This window comes from Moschus berezovskii, chromosome 10 (genome assembly GCF_049115385.1).
Source record: "Moschus berezovskii isolate FMDL1 chromosome 10, NW_MosBer_1.0, whole genome shotgun sequence".
In the NCBI taxonomy this organism is placed as follows: domain Eukaryota; kingdom Metazoa; phylum Chordata; class Mammalia; order Artiodactyla; family Moschidae; genus Moschus; species Moschus berezovskii.
Window position 1 is genome coordinate 89,008,266 of NC_142469.1, and position 15,538 is coordinate 89,023,803.

Below are 15,538 nucleotides of genomic sequence, written 5' to 3' on the forward strand. Positions count from 1 at the left end.
TCGAGGAGTTTTATAGTTTCTGGTCTTACATTTAGCTCTCTAATCCATTTTGAGTTTATTTTGGTGTATGGTGTTAGGAAGTGTTCTAGTTTCATTCTTTTACAAGTGGCTGACCAGTTTTCCCAGCACCACTTGTTAAAGAGACTGTCTTTTCTCCACTTTATATTCTTGCCTCTTTTGTCAAAGATAAGGTGTGCATAAGTGCGTGGATTTATCTCTGGGCTTTCTATTTTGTTCCATTGATCTATATTCCTGTCTTTATGCCAGTACCATACTGTCTTGATGACTGTGGCTTTGTAGTAGAGCCTGAAGTCCGGGAGGTTAATTCCCCCAGTTCCATTTTTCTTCCTCAAGATTGCTTTGGCTATTCGAGGTTTTTTGTATTTCCATACAAATTGTGAGATTATTTGTTCTAGTTCTGTGAAAAATATCATTGGTAGCTTGATAGGGATTGCATTGAATGTATCAATTACTTTGGGTAGTATACTCATTTTTACAATATTTATTCTTCCAATCCACGAACACGGTATATTTCTCCATCTATTAGTGTCCTCTCTGATTTCTTTCACCAATGTTTTATAGTTTTCTATATATAGGTCTTTTGTTTCCTTAGGTAGATATATTCCTAAGTATTTAATTCTTTTTGTTGCCACAGTGAATGGAATAGTTTCCTTAATTTCTCTATTTTCTCATTATTAGTGTATAGGAATGCAAGTGATTTCTGTGTGTTGATTTTATATCCTGCATTCTTGTCTGTTTGCTGTAAAACCAGAGTTGTTCACCTCTTCCTGAAAGGGAATCTGGGTATTTGGTGGCTACTTTGCTCAAGCGTACTTGGGTGGGTTTTGAGAGGAGGAAGGTAGGGGTAGCAGATGATTGGGGCCATTTCTGCTCTTTGCTTTTACTGACAGCAGGTAAGGAGTCTTTAAAAAATTTTTTTTCTGTTTAAAATTTTTGGCCACACCTCAAGGCATGTGGGACCCTAGTCTCTTTGCCAGGGATCTAACCCATACCCCCACATTGGAAACATGAAACCGTCCCAAGAAGTCTTTAACGTGCAGGAATTTTTCCTGCTCTGCCTCAAGGTATTGTCTGTCTCTGGATCTGGTCTCCTGCATCATGCAAATCTGTTTATTATGTGATAGATGGAGATCATCCATGTTTCTGACATCATTGCTGCTAACGCAATGGTAGCTGGACATAAAAAAGCAACTTTGTTTCAGATATAAATAAATGATAGTTTATTCTTTACTGATTCTGTGGTGAAGACTTTACCATACTTCCCTTCATTTAGAATATGTGAACTATGGAAAAGCCACCTGATAAAAACCATTGGTTGAGTATATGTTATATATAATCAAAATCGTAAGAAATCAAGAGGAGAGGGGAAAAAAGGGAAAATGCAAAGTTTTAGGAAACTTCAGAATGGTTTCCTTCCCGCTTATCCATGTCAAGCTCAGTATAATTCTGTTTCATATGATTTCATGTTTTATAAAGTGAAGAATATTGAAGATGCAATAATTAATGGTTATAAAATATCTTTATTACTGATAAGAACTAAAACTGTTAATCTCTGGAGATTTCATGTTGGAAGAGAATAACTTGATTCAGCATAATTATGTAACATTTGTTATACTGTGCTTTATGACTTTTTCACCTAATATTAATTTTTTGATATTTTTAATAATCCATGATTTAGAAGACAGTTAAGTTGGTGATTTAGGTTCACTACTTAGTTAATGGTCATATTGAGATTTTCCATGAGTAATTGTCCTGTTGCATACAACTATGATGTCACACAGAAACAAGGTCTGTCTGTGAATAAATTTGGATTTTCTGGCATCAGACAATAGAATATATTCATCAGGGGAACTTCATGCTTCTCTGGTGGCTCAATGGTAAAGAATCTGCCTTCAGTACAGGAGACCCAGCTTTGATCCCTCAGTTGGGAAGATCCCCAAGAGTGGGAAATGGCAACCCACTCCAGTATTCTTGCCTGGAAAAATCCCATGGACAGAGGAGCCTAGCAGGTACCATCCATGGGGTTGCAAAGAGTCGAACACGACTGAGCAACTAACAACATCAGAAACAAAGAGTTTAGAAATTATGTAAGTTTTGTCATTTAAAATACAGGACTCATACTGAGTTCAGACACAGAGCCAGAAATATCCTATTCATTCAGAAGTTAGTAGCTGGAAATACAGACCAAACACAGACCAAGCACCAGAGAGTGAAACTGGAGAGCTGAAATTGATGACGACATGACCTGTTTCCATGAATGGAAATAGCGAAAGCCACAGTTACACTGTGAATGTAAAGTGTAGAGCTGGAATAAGAATACGCTGTTTTCTTTGGTCTCTGCACCCAGGTGCTCTGTGCTCATTTATATTTTTAACACCTCTTCCTTCTCAGGAATACACTGGACTCTTGAACAGCATGGGTATTATAGCTGCTGATGCTGCAGAATTGAAACCCACAAATACTTTTATTAGCTCTCTCCTGTCCCAGTTCCATATCAGTGAATTCAACCAACCATGGATCATATAATATTGTAATATTTACTACTAAAAAAAAAATCCACCTGTAAGTGGACCTGTAGGATTTAAACTGTGTTGTTCAATGGTCAACCATATTTGCCATAGTCAAAGCATATTGACATTAACCACAGTTTTATTTGCTCCTTTTCTAAGAAATAATGCAGTTTATATCTTTCAGCTTACAACATATGTTATAGAATTCAAAGTTCTTTGTACTTTTTTTCCATACAAGGCAAATCTGTGTTGTCTGCTGATCACCCAGACTTGTAACAGAAAAAAAAATTTCAATTTGTGTGTGAAATTTCTGCTGCTGATATTGTACTTTTCTTTTATAGAGTGGAAAACCACCCATCAGTGATATGTTCACAGACCTCAAGGATGGAAGGAAGCTATTGGATCTTCTAGAAGGCCTCACGGGAACCTCACTGGTAAGAGATGTTATCTTTAAGAACCAGTCTAATGGAGTATCTCTTATTGTTGATACTTGAAGACCCTCTGGGGGTCCTTACAATGTAAAGGTTGATATAGGAACATAAAAAAGGGGTTTTAATGAATTTTTTGATGGAGCTATATTTAGGCTTTATTGAGGACTCTATTTTTATCCAAGAAGTTACTTTTTATTTTTATTGCTCTCAGGCAGTAGAGAATTACAAAGAAGGATGGATATGTAAAGAAGATATGATATTCTGAGTAGTGGAAAGTAGAGACAAATATGTTTAATGTTATTTAACAAATGGTTAAAAAAAAGGTTATCAAAATTGATGACGTCTAATTCTATTCAGATTTTCAGTATTATCTTCATGTTTGTTTCATCATCAAATCCAACTCTATTACTTTATGTGCATGGTACCTAATACACAGAATTAACTTTGCCAATGAAGAGGATGCATTTTATAGGTACAAACTTTGACACTAGAGGTAGAATTACTATAAAAGGTACAGAGAGATGCACTTCTGAAGATGAATTTCTTTCTTGCTAGAGTGTGGGTTGTTACACTCTACCTTTTGTACCAGATGGTGGGTAAGCACCTGCTGGAGAAACTGATCCCTTTCTTAGATAAGATTCCCTGGCCAGTGAGGCAGAAAGAAGCCTCCCAGGTCACCTTTCCCTAGGTGGCAATTCCTGTCTTTGCAGCGGGGCCTCGTAATGCTATCTGGATCCTAGCATAGCACCTCTGAGTCCTCTCTGCCCTGTCTACACTAGTGCAGGTGGAGGTGACATAACTTCTCAATCTTTGTGCCTTCAGCCCAGTTGAGACAGAATAAGCTTTTTCCCTGGTGGAGCATTGATTCCCAAGCTTGTTTGTACCTTAGAATCACCAGCAAAATCTTGTACAAATTCCCAAACCAGACTACACTAAAGACTCATTAAAATGCAGTCATAGGGAGTGCGATGGAACACAAGCATTGGTGTTTTGGGAAGATCCCTAGGGAATTCCAGTGTTCAGGCATGCTAAGGAACTACTATCTTAGGATGCTATTTGTGGGAGGATTTGCATTCTGTCAATGCTGGCCTCCATGGTGGCCTGAGAACCCAGTATGGGCTCCTAGCAGAGTGGATCTGTAGGCTGAGCTGCTGTTTCACGTGCATCTCAATGTCAATGATTGACAGCAGCATGGAGGGACTCTGTCTCATTTGCTTTTGTGTTTTGCTTTCCAGCCGAAAGAACGTGGCTCCACAAGGGTGCATGCTTTAAATAATGTCAACAGAGTGCTGCAGGTTTTACATCAGAATAATGTAAGTTTGTCATGTGACTTCGGGGGTCCTTTGATGCCATCGGGATGATTTATTACGAAACCAGCCACCGCCTCTGGGCACCGGTATCAACCGATTTTTAGAAACATTTTTCATATGAGAAATATTGAACCTTTTCTGTGAGTGAAGTAGTTGTGCTTTTTTGTGATTACTTTATTGATCTATTGTTTAAGTAATACATTTTTGTGACTTAGGTTTACCTGACTCTCTGAAGTGAAATTTTTCTTATCATTTACTTGTCCAAATGTGCTAAACCAAAAACCTGGGTTTCTATAGAAGAATTGTCTTAAAAGTTATTTTTTTGTTTTACTAGGTGGATTTAGTGAATATAGGAGGAACGGACATTGTAGATGGAAATCACAAACTGACTTTAGGATTACTTTGGAGCATCATTTTGCACTGGCAGGTAGGGAAATTTTCAATTACTTCTTAATAGGGATTGGAAATGGATCATATGTGTATTAGTTTCTTAGAGCTGCCATAGGGTGCCACAATGGGTGGCTTCAACAATAGAAATTTGTTTTTTCACGATTTTGGAGGCTAGAAATTAGAGATCCAGGTGTCAGCTAGGTTGGTTTCTTCTCCTTTACTGGTAGGTGGCTCCCTTCTTCTTGTCTTCTCATGTGATCTGTGTATGTCTGTGTCCTGCTGCTGCTGCTAAGTCACTTCAGTCGTGTCCAACTCTGTGCGACCCCGTAGACGGAAGCCCACCAGGCTCCCCCGTCCCTGGGATTCTCCAGGCAAGAACACTGGAGTGGGTTGCCATTTCCTTCTCCAATGTGTGAAAGTGAAAAGTGAAAGTGAAGTCGCTCAGTCATGTCCGACCCTTAGCAACCCCACGGACTGCAACCTACCAGGCTCCTCCATCCATGGGATTTTCTAGGCAAGAGTACTGGAGTGGCTTGCCATTGCCTTCTCCTGTCTGTGTCCTAATCTTTGCTTATTCCAAGATACCAGTCATACTGGATTAGGGCTAACCCATGTGATCTCATTTTACCTTAACTACTTTTTTACAGATTCTGTTTCTAAATACATCCCTATGGTGAGGTGCTGGGGGTTAGGATTTCAACATATGAATTTGAAGAAAGGATATAATTCAACTTATTTGGCATGAAAAGCCTGACAGACTGCTCTAATTTCCTGGCATAGGGAAAAAGTATCTATTTTTTAAATATTAAATTTTAAAAATACCGACTTATAAAAGTGTTGCAAAAATAACTCAAAGAATTCCTGGATACTTTTCACTCAGATTTTCCAAGTGTTAACAGCTATTTGTATTTTTGTGTTTTCTCTCTCTCTGTCCCTCTTTCACTAACAGTTAAGTGTGTATTTTGTAAAAGCAAATTATCTTCCTAAAAACAAGAAGTTATCTTATATAACTACAATATATTAAAATAATAAAAAATATTGAGTACATAATATTTATATATTATTATAAATGTATTTATATATTGTATATTATAATATTTATAATGCTAATATTAATCATTATACAATTACTATACTATACCCTAACAAATACTATATAATTATTAAAATCAGGTAGATAATATTGAAACAAACCAATCATGTGATCTAGAGATCTAATGGAGATTTTGTCAGTTGCCCCAATAATATCGTTTAGAGAAAAGAATACAGGATTATGCATTACATTCTTTTTCTTGTCTTTTTAGTCATCTTTAATCTGGCATACTTTCTGAGTATTTTTTTTGCACTTCATGATATTGACATTTTTGAAGAGTACTGAATAGTTTTTTGTAGCATGTTCTTCCATGTGGGATTGACTGATACTTCCTCATGATTAGATTTAGGTTATTCATTTGTGGGATAAATGCAACAAAAACAATGTTGAGTTTTTCTTAATATACCATATCACAAAGCACATGCTGTCTGGTATTTTTTTTTCTGGCTGTATTAACCCATCATTTGGTTAAGGTGAACTCTGCCACTGTCTCTACTGTAAGGTGACTGCCCTTTGTTATTAAAAAGTATCTTGTGGAGATATATTTTGAGACTTTCTAAATATTCAGCTACTTATTAAACTTTTATCCATTATTTTTAAGATCCATTCCGAGTTCTTGTTGTTGTTTAGTCGCTAAGTCATGTCCAACTCTTTTGTGACCCCATGGACCGTAGCCTGCCAGGCTCATCTGTCTATAGGATTTCCATGGCAAGAATACTGGAGTGGGTTGCCATTTCCTTCTCTAGGGGATCCCTCCGACCCAAAGACTGAACCAATGTCTCCTGCATTGGCAAGCGGATTCTTTACCACTGAGCCATCGGTTATTATTGTGGTGCTTGGCAGAGTGATTTTCTAATTTCATCATTTGTTAATTATCTTTCCACTTGTGAGGAAGAGCTTTCCCTTGTCTCTTGTCTCTCTGTATCTATCTATTCATTTATATATCTGTGCACACTGATGGATTTTTACTTATTGAGTAGGTTATGATCTTTCACTATCATTATTTATTTTATAAGCCCCTTTAAGTTGGCTTTTGTGTGTTTTTTTTTATGTCCACATCATTATTTGAACACTTCCTTAAAACATATGTATTAATTTAGAATAATAACATTATTATTTCTAGATTTTAATTGTTACTGCCATCAGGAAATGCAATTCATTCTTGGATTTCATAGTTAACCAATTCTTCCCTTCTTTCTTATTTCTGTAGGAAATAAAAATTGAGTTTTCCTCTTGTTAAAAGATGTTTGCAAATGTATAGTTTTAAAATATTTTTTTCTGCCTATGAAATTAATGTTCACTGTAACCAAATGTATTATAAGTATTGCTAAGATATAGAAAATGCCATGATATGTAAAGGTGAGGTTAAAATCACCTCTGAATCAAAATCATTACTGTTAAAATGCTTTTATGTTTCCAGTGTTTAAAGGAAAGTTTTGAAATAAAATGAATACCATTGGCCTGGCCCTGTGGTTAATGAATATAGCATTCCTTATTCAGGGACTTGATTCTAGTTAACTACTTGAAGTTATTGACAGGCATTGTTTCATTTGAACAGGTGAAAGATGTCATGAAGGATATCATGTCAGACCTGCAGCAGACGAACAGTGAGAAGATCCTGCTGAGCTGGGTGCGCCAGTCCACGAGGCCATACAGTCAGGTCAACGTCCTCAACTTCACCACCAGCTGGACAGATGGGCTTGCCTTTAACGCCGTGCTCCACCGACATAAGTGAGATGTGACTCTTCTTGTGCAGATTTGTACAAATTTGTACATCCTTTCTGTTTCTCCCTACTTAATCCCTGCTAAAGTCCCTTCCAACGACCACCTCTCTCCTCTGTACATGCTCTCTGAAAACATAAAAAAAAAATATCATGGTAAAAAACCCATCCATCACATTTTGTTTCCTTGGGACTTAAATGCTGCAGTTTACAACATCCCTGATTTCTTGTACATATTTATAAGTTAAAAGATGTAAAATAATTCACATAGTTCAAGCCCACTCATTCCGTACTACACCAATAATATATGCAAAGAATTGTGATACTTTTCAGCCTTCTTCTAAAGGAAAAACTCTATGAATTTTGTGCAACCCCAATTAAAAATAATGATTTTTTTTTTCCATGAAACTTGTGATCGAGTCTGATTCTATAATAAAAGGCCAAGGGATCAAAAGGAGCCACTTCACTCCTGAAGAAGAGACAGGCTGAAGTACTTTCCAAACAGAAAGCAAGACTAGTTATGAAGCTATATTAATTGAGACTGTACAGCATTACAAATAAAATACAATGTAATAATAAGCTGAAGCATAAGAAATTGCCAATATTTGACTGTTTTTGACACGTAAGAATGGCAGTTTCATGTAGTTCAACCTAAGGGAATAAATAGCTCAGAAATAGCTCTATTCTGATCTACTATTGAGCCAATGCTGCAGATTAATAGATGGTATGGACTAAGTGGAAATGCATGAATTGGATCCCTGCATCACCATATCCCAAATAAATTCCAGATGCTGCAATAATTTAATTGTGAAAGGCAAAATTTGTTATGTGTTTTATCCCTCTTGTAAATTATTTATTGTCACAAGTTTTATTTCCCATATGTTCTTTACTGATATATAAAAATGCAGTTGACTTTTCTATGGCTTATATCTAGAAGATTGTTAAATTCTGATAAATTTGAATTTGTTATTGTAGGTTTTATTTTGTGACTATAGGTTTTTTCATGACCATGAATTATAATAGTTTTTCCCTGCTTCCCTCCCTTTCTCTCTCTTTCCCTCCTCTTCTCTTTCCCCTTCATTTGTGTCTTGTCCTTCAATACAGTATTGATCTAAATTGGTAGTACTGAGGCAGTATGTCTTGTCCTTTAATGTTTTACCATAACTCTGTCGTTTGATGTCGTTTTTTTCATATGCCTTTTATCTGATTTAAAAAAAACCCAGTCTTCTTCATCTTCTTTATCAGTCTAAGGAGGCTGTCCTCTGTTTCTAGTTGGTTAAGAGATGCTCTCAGAAAACTTAAATTGTAGCTAAAACATTTTTCTATCTGTTGCTTGATTGGACAAATATGTATGGAGTGTCTTCTGTGTGCTGGGCACAGGATGCAGAATAGAGATAAAAAGCAAGCCAACATCCTTCTTGGAATTAATGTTCAAACAGAGGGAAGCAGGCAATTTTTAAAAAATGGAAATGTGAGTTGTGTAGCATATAGAAGTGGTAAATATTGCTGAAGAAAAATCTATCGGGCAAGATGAGAGGAATTACCTGGCATGTGGGAGGTCCCTGGGTGCAGTGGTGTGAGTAAGGGGTGTAACAGGAGATGGAGTCAGGGAACTGGGGGTGGGGGTGAGGGAAGCAAAGCTCAGAAAGGTAGGTTGGTCCCAGGTGCAAGAGCAGATAGAGCACAAAGAAAATGATCAGCTTTTAAGCAGTCAGGGTGACAATGATGTCCAGTTTGTGGGATTAAAAGAAAATCATGATAGAAATGAAATACTAAACAATAGCTCTATGGAGCAGGGTGGATGGAAATACTCTTAGGGATTTTTGCCTTAGAAATAGCCTGTGAATTGATTAGAGCTGGATTTTCTGTTCTGCTAATCTTTTTCTTTTAATCAGAGATTTTAGTCCATTAACATTATTGTGATAATTGATGTATTGACAGAAGTTCATTCTTAAATTTATTTTGAACTCATTTTTCTTTTTCTCTTGTCTTCTTGTAGGTTCTTCCTCCTTTTTTTTTTTTTCCTTTCTTTCACTGTTTGGGAAATATTATGTCATTTCTAGTCATTCAGTGGCTACTCCAGAATTTTAACAGCATATTTAACCAATACAAAAATCTTAGAATGTTTTACCTGTCATTTCCATATTTATAGATTATTTTATAAAGTAGTATATATTTGACAAGCTTTTGGGATATAAAAGATAAACTTTTAAATTTATAGTCACAAATAAAAAAATAAAAAACTGAAATGTATGATTACAACAGTAACAACTTTTTCCCCATATATTTCATCATCACTGAATTTTATTTGCATCCTAATTTCAGACCTGATCTCTTCAGCTGGGATAGAGTTGTCAAAATGTCCCCAACTGAGAGACTTGAACATGCCTTCAGCAAGGCTCAAACTTATTTGGGAATTGAAAAGCTATTAGATCCTGAAGGTATTGTTCAGTGTTTAATTTCAAACTTGGTTTTGCTTTACAGTTTTGAATACTTGAAAAGCAGTACTTTTGTTTGTTTGTTTGTTGTTGTTCTCTCTTTGTAGAAAGAACTGTGAGAGTTAAGGAAGTGTTTTTCTTTTTGAAATTTGGTACAAGACTTTTTATTATAGACATAATACTTTTTTGTTTAACAAATTTCTAGGATCCTTCAGGAAGAAATTTAATTACATCGCTGGAGAATAGTTAATAAATACCAGCATAAGATTTAACGTTTTAGGAAAGCAAAATTATTAGACAAACAATTTAGTGTTTGGTTCATTTAATTAAAATGTGTTTTTTTGTATGAATGAGCTTCTTATATATGATGTGAAAACTTTACTTACGAATGTTGCAAGACTGAAGTCTAGACTTATTTTCATAATATGAATGAAATCTGTGACATTACCTTAAATGGTAGCTTATCTTTTAGCCTTGTGGGGGAAACTTTTAGGGAAGATTTTTAAGAAATGGGATATTGCACAAAAATCCGTAGTTAATCATCTTTACCTGTGTCTCATATATTATATGAAAGTTACCAAGCTGTGGTACTGCAAAGATAGTATCGTGGTATTGTTTATGGGTGCTAAGGACAGTTATTTTATATCTAATATTGAGCAATTCACATACTTTGGACATCTAATTTAAGCTGGTTCTTATTTTCTTTCACTATTAGATGTTGCTGTTCAGCTTCCCGACAAGAAATCCATAATTATGTATTTAACGTCTTTGTTTGAAGTGCTACCTCAGCAAGTCACTATAGATGCCATCCGTGAGGTAGAAACACTTCCAAGGAAATATAAGAAAGAATGTGAAGAAGGAGAAATTAACATACAGGTACGGGTAAATTTTTACTAGTATATTTGACTTGCCGTATTTGTTTTTTGTAAGGTAATAGGTCAGATAATTCTGAGGATTTTTTTCTTGACTGAGAAGATGTTGATTTCTCAGCATCAGAGCTTCAGTTTATCAGTTAGCACGCTGCCACCATCATGTGCATGTAATGGAAAACCACAACTTTACTGATTTTACTTTTTAAAAGGTAAAAAATACGTTTCATATAGCAAGGCTGGAGTTAGGGCCTAGGATAATCATGCTTTTGCATAACATGCTGTTTGATTAAGGGCAAGTGTATTAGGGAGTTTGGAATTAACATGTACACACTGCTGTATTTAAAATGGATAACCTACTGTCTAGCATAGGGAACTCTGCTCAATATTCACTAACAATCTAACTGGGAAAAGAATTTTAGAAAGACTATAGATACGTGTGTGCGTGTATATGTGAGTGTGTGTGTTAGTCGCTCAGACGTGTCTGATTCTGTATGACAGCACAGACTGGAGCCCACCAGGCTCCTCTGTCCACGGATTCTCCAGGCAGGAATACTGGAGTGGGTTCCCACTCTCTTCTCCAGGGCGTCTTCCCAACCTAGGGATCAAACCCAGATTTCCTGCATTGCAGGTGGCTTCTTTTACTGTCTGAGCTACCAGGGAAGCCCAGATACATGTATATGTATAACTGAATAATAAAAAAGAACAGTATACTGACATTAAACTCTTCATTTGCATGCTTTCATTAATGCCTTAGACGTTGAATTGAGTTAATGGAAGAAATATGATGTGGTCAAGTTGTAATCATCTTCTCTTTGACCTATCTTTTTTCAATGAGTGCTAATAGCCCGCCTTCCTCTCTTTCTCTTTCTCCAGATATGTGCTTAGAGCGTTAGGTGATCAGTAAATAATTCCTGAATTTCTCTTGAAATTGATCTCTCAGTCAAAAATCTCCTCTTACAGTGAGATAACGCCTTCCATTTTCCACCTCATAGACCTTAGTGCCTATCTTAATAACCTGTAGCTGGTCACTAACTTTCCTCGTTCTCAGATATCTTCATTAGAATATGGAGGTTTGGTACTAATGATCTCCAGAATTATTCTGGCTTTCCAGTTTCAGAGTTTTAGGTCTAGAACTTAACTCATTTTTCCTCCTCTCTCTTTGGCATCATCTGTCTCCTAATTATCTAGTGTTTCATCCGTGGGCTCACTGATTCACTGTTTTTAGCTCCTGCATGTCATTTACGGGGTCCCTTTGGATTCTTCCTTCAAAATATCTTGGGGTGTGTTTACTTTCTGTTCCAGCTCTCATACTTATTAAAGACCTCATCTCCTCTTGTAGCTTGTAAGGCCCGCCCACTGCCCCAGCTCATCTCAGGCCAGTGCACTCCAGTCATGGTAGACTTCTCCTCTCCTTCCCCCAGATTCTTGTACCTGTGGGCTGATCTCCATGAAACGCTCCTCCACCCACTGTTCGCATGGCACGCTTCCCATCTTTCCCCAGTTTCAATGGAACTTTTTCAGAGAAGACTTCCCTGATTAACCTAATTGAAATCCGGCCCTACACACACACACACACTCACTCACTCCGTTTCTTGCTGTCACAGTATTTTTACAAACTATGTTAAGAATTTTCAATTGTATCTTAAGAGCATTGAGAAAGCAGTGAAAGATTTTAAGCAGGGAAGTCTTAGGATGTAATTGCATTTTCCAAACATCATTCCGGCTGCTCTGTGAGAAGTGGATGGCGGAGGTAGAAGTTTGGATAGTAGCAGGGAACTGAAGACACTGGTGATCAGGCTGTTGTAGTCCTGAGGTCAAATGACAGTTGTGAAGATGGAAAGACGTGGATGGGTTTGAGATAAATTTTGAAGGTAGGAATTACTTATCCATATTAAATGTGGGAGGGGAAAGAAAAAGAGGAGCCATGTCTGGCCCCCATAGATTTTAGCTGGGGGAGTTAGTTAAGTGCACGGAGGAGCCATTTACTGAAATGGGAAGCCTGAAGAGGTTTGGGGGAAAAAATGAAGGGTTTTTTTGACAAGGTTTGATATGCCTATGAAAAATTGAAGTGGAAATGTTAAGGAAGGTGGGACATAGGAGTTTGGGATGAGAAATTTAAAGGTAATAGGATATATTAATAGATGGTTCTTGGAATCTTATAGCAATGGATGAAGCCATGCAGGCAAAGTACATAAAGAGAATTAAAAAAGGGCCTGGGACTTAATTTTGAGGAGTTTCATTACTTACATGTTGGCAAATGCTTTTGAACTAGGAGAAAAACCAAGGTGGTGTTATTAAAGCAGGGAAAGGAGAACTTCGAGAGGGTGGGGACAGGCCAGATATATAGAATGCCACTGAGAGCTTAAGGAACAGAAGGTGACCAGATTTCTGGGTTTGCTTTAAACAGTTCTGGTTTATGTATGTTGTTCTAGCACTGTGATTATAAAAAAATGTTCTGGTTTTGTGTTCATTACATGATCATCCTGAAGATGATGCTAGAAGAATGGATTTGTCATTGAGAAGGTTATTGGTAACAGTGGTAAAATACTTTCCAGGTGTGTGGTAGGGACCAATACCTGATCAGCATGAAAGGGAGTGTTAACAAAAGCAGTTGTTAAATACGTGAGCTTTTCTTATGTTGTTTTCTGTACATTTTTGTGTGTTTCAGATACATGAAAATTGTGGATGAGAGGTGAAAAGGTAAAGACAGGCTATAGGCAAATTTTAAAGAACTTTGCTCTGGAAGGGAACTAGTGAATGAGATAGGTGGTTAGTTTGCTTATACAATTCTGAAGTATATAAGAAAATATGCATTGTTTAGAAGGAGCTTGGAATAACTTATTCGACAGGTTCTTAAAAAAAAAAAAAACAGCTAGTAAACTAGAGGGCTGCTGCCTCAGAAAAATATCATCAGTACAGTAGCCTGTATGTGTATGGCTGTCTTTTAGTGTCTAAACTGCAATGCTAAAATGCTATTCAGTAAAAGCAATTTAACAAGGGTTCTAATTGTTCTCTTTAAATGACATCTACCCTTTCAAGGTCCAGCATGTTCCAGATCCTCTGTGAAACTTCCTGATCTATCCCTTTATGAATTCAAATAGCATCCCTTGTTAGACCCGTGGTATTTATAACTTTGTTAAGAGCCTTTTTACTTTTGTTCAGAAGTGATTCATGTGGGTTGTTTGTCTCTTCCCAACTATATAGTGTGGGAGATAGTGAAGCACAGGGAAGCCTGGTGTGCTGCAGTGCACGGGGTCGCAAAGAGTCAGACAGGACTGAGTGACTAAACAACAGCTTTATTAGAGTATGTCTGAGTATCGAATCCACGAGTGATACAGCTTTTGTACTCTTTGCCATCCTGGCATGAATAAATGCTTTCTGACTAGTTGACAGTATTGCTCACCCAGCTCCTGAGAATTCAACGGATGCCTTAAGACACAGTGGTGTTTACCTTGGGTCTCCATCCAGTGTGCCTTTGTTGAACACCTTCTGGTCTTCACGATGCTTGTGGATTTTCTTGGATTTGTTTTTATAGAGCTCAGCACCAGAGGAAGAGCAAGAGAGCCCCCGAGCTGAAACCCCCAGCACTGTCACGGAGGTTGATATGGATCTAGACAGCTATCAGATAGCGCTGGAGGAAGTGCTGACCTGGTTGCTTTCCGCTGAGGACACTTTTCAGGAGCAGGATGACATTTCTGATGATGTGGAAGAAGTCAAAGACCAGTTTGCAACCCATGAAGTAAGTAATATGTCGCTGATGAGCAGGATATATGTGCCATGGTTCAGTTCAGTTCAGTTCAGTCGCTCAGTCGTGTCCGACTCTCCGCTACCCCATGAATCACAGCACGCCAGGCCTCCCTGTCCATCACCAACTCCCGGAGTTCACTCAAACTCATGTCCACAGAGTCGGTGATGCCATCCAGCCATCTCATTCTCGGTCGTCCCCTTCTCCTCCCGCCCCCAACCTTTCCCAGCATCAGAGTCTTTTCCTGAGTCAACTCATCGCATGAGGTGGCCAAAGTATTGGAGTTTCAGCTTTAGCATCAGTCCTTCCAATGAACACCCAGGATTGATCTCCTTTAGAATGGACTGGTTGGATCTCCTTGCAGTCCAAGGGACTCTCAAGTGTCTTCTCCAACACCACAGTTCAAAAGCATCAATTCTTCGGCGATCAGCTTTCTTCACAGTCCAACTCTCACATCCATACATGACCACGGGAAAAACCATAGCTTTGACTAGACGGACCTTGGTTGGCAAAGTAATGTCTCTGCTTTTTAATATATTATCAAGGTTGGTCATGGTGCCTGTGTCTTAATCAGGAGATGTACCCTGGTGTATAGTGTTTACTGAATTCTGCTCCACATAAATTTCATGGCATTATTTGTGGACTTCAGTTCAGTTCAGTTCAGTCACTCAGTCATGTCTAACTCTTTGTGACCCCATGGACTGCAGCACGCCAGGCCGCCCTGTCCATCACCACCTCCTGGAGCTTGCTCAAACACATGGCCATTGAGTCGGTGATGCCATCCAACCATCTTATCCTCTGTCATCCCCTTGTCCTCCTGCCTTCAATGTTTTCCAGCATCAGGGTCTTTTCCAATGAGTCAGTTCTTCGCATCATGTGGCCAAAGTATTGGAGCTTCAGCTTCAGCATCAGTCCTTCCAGTGAATGTTCAGGACTGATTTCCTTTAGGCTGAATTGGTTGAATCTCCTTGCAGTCCAAGGGAGACTCAAGAGTTTTCTCCAACACT

The 15,538-nt window shown here is 37.8% G+C and overlaps 1 protein-coding gene across 10 annotated transcripts in view; it reads left to right on the forward strand.

Annotated features, from left to right (window-relative positions):
- UTRN (utrophin) overlaps positions 1–15,538 on the forward strand; it is a 567,941-nt gene that overhangs the window by 130,319 nt on the left and 422,084 nt on the right. For all 10 annotated transcript variants that reach the window (XM_055433618.2, XM_055433617.2, XM_055433621.2 and 7 more), the window contains 7 exons: positions 2,873–2,965; positions 4,198–4,275; positions 4,607–4,699; positions 7,314–7,486; positions 9,802–9,917; positions 10,630–10,790; positions 14,322–14,525. In XM_055433618.2, coding sequence (XP_055289593.2) covers positions 2,873–2,965; positions 4,198–4,275; positions 4,607–4,699; positions 7,314–7,486; positions 9,802–9,917; positions 10,630–10,790; positions 14,322–14,525 — 918 coding nt within the window. The remainder of the gene's footprint in view (positions 1–2,872; positions 2,966–4,197; positions 4,276–4,606; positions 4,700–7,313; positions 7,487–9,801; positions 9,918–10,629; positions 10,791–14,321; positions 14,526–15,538) is intronic.